Source organism: Montipora capricornis, chromosome 13, assembly GCF_036669925.1.
Source record: "Montipora capricornis isolate CH-2021 chromosome 13, ASM3666992v2, whole genome shotgun sequence".
NCBI classification, from domain to species: Eukaryota; Metazoa; Cnidaria; class Anthozoa; order Scleractinia; family Acroporidae; genus Montipora; species Montipora capricornis.
This window is the reverse complement of record NC_090895.1, coordinates 30,321,505-30,322,410: the sequence shown is the minus strand read 5'-3', so window position 1 is coordinate 30,322,410 and position 906 is coordinate 30,321,505. Positions and strand designations below refer to the sequence as shown.

Sequence of the window (906 nt, the reverse complement as noted above, 5' to 3'; positions counted from 1 at the left end):
AGAATAAAATCTTCATTATTTATACTATCACGATTGAAATGAGGTGACTGTGGAAAGACGGAAGTTACCTTTCAGGCTCCTTCGATGCTGCTTCGTCATTTTTAACTATTTGATGTTCCCCAAACTGTTCACCAGACTGTTCACCTGTTGCCGCATTACCTTCATCCGATCTGCTTGTTTTCATTGGTGCTCGAGAGTATCCGTAATCCCTGTAATAACTCATGTCAAGTGCAATAACGATACGAAAAATTCGAGTGTAAATCTCTTTGTGCGCCTTGACCCACTTCCGGCTAGTTTCCGGGAATTTCCCTCCATCCCCAACATGAGGCTCTGACGAAAGCGGTCAAAGTGAAACGGAAAGCATACAGGAGGTGGAAGGGGTGTTGTTACTTACTACTCTGCCTTTCACCGGAGGATAGCAGAGCGTTGGAGGAGGTCAACAAAGTCAGAACCTGACTTGAGAACATTTAAACTTCTTCGGAATAAAGTTGTCTTATTTACGAGTAAGTCAAGTAGTGAGTTTTCCACAGATTTGTCAGCAATATTTCTGCCGATCAACGCAAAAAATTATATCTGCAGCTACACAGAGATCATTAAACGGAAACAGTGAAAACGTCCTTCCCACCGCACAGCAATAAGTTAATTTTATCTTATGACACGAAACCGTTCCTTTGACGGATATTCGCGCCGGCCTTGATGCTGTTGACAATTTGTGTAGCATTGCCAGTCATAACTTCCTTTGTTCTTCAATGACTTCCGCCGTGTGGACATTTGTTATAAAAAAACAATCTTGTGCTTAGAACGCCAACGAAAATTATTTTCCCATCAAACGGCAATCCAGGTGACACCTGTCGTGCAAAAAAGCCTCGAAGAGTTACTTCCGATTCTATTAACATGGTGCTCTTC

General features: G+C 42.3%; 1 protein-coding gene across 1 annotated transcript in view; it reads right to left on the bottom strand.

Annotated features, from left to right (window-relative positions):
• Positions 1-275, bottom strand: part of LOC138028648 (epithelial-stromal interaction protein 1-like) — an 11,141-nt gene extending 10,866 nt beyond the window's left edge. Inside the window, exon 1 of the mRNA XM_068876247.1 lies at positions 69-275. Coding sequence (XP_068732348.1) covers positions 69-223 — 155 coding nt within the window. The 5' untranslated portion in view covers positions 224-275. The remainder of the gene's footprint in view (positions 1-68) is intronic.
• Positions 276-906: the final 631 nt, after the last annotated feature.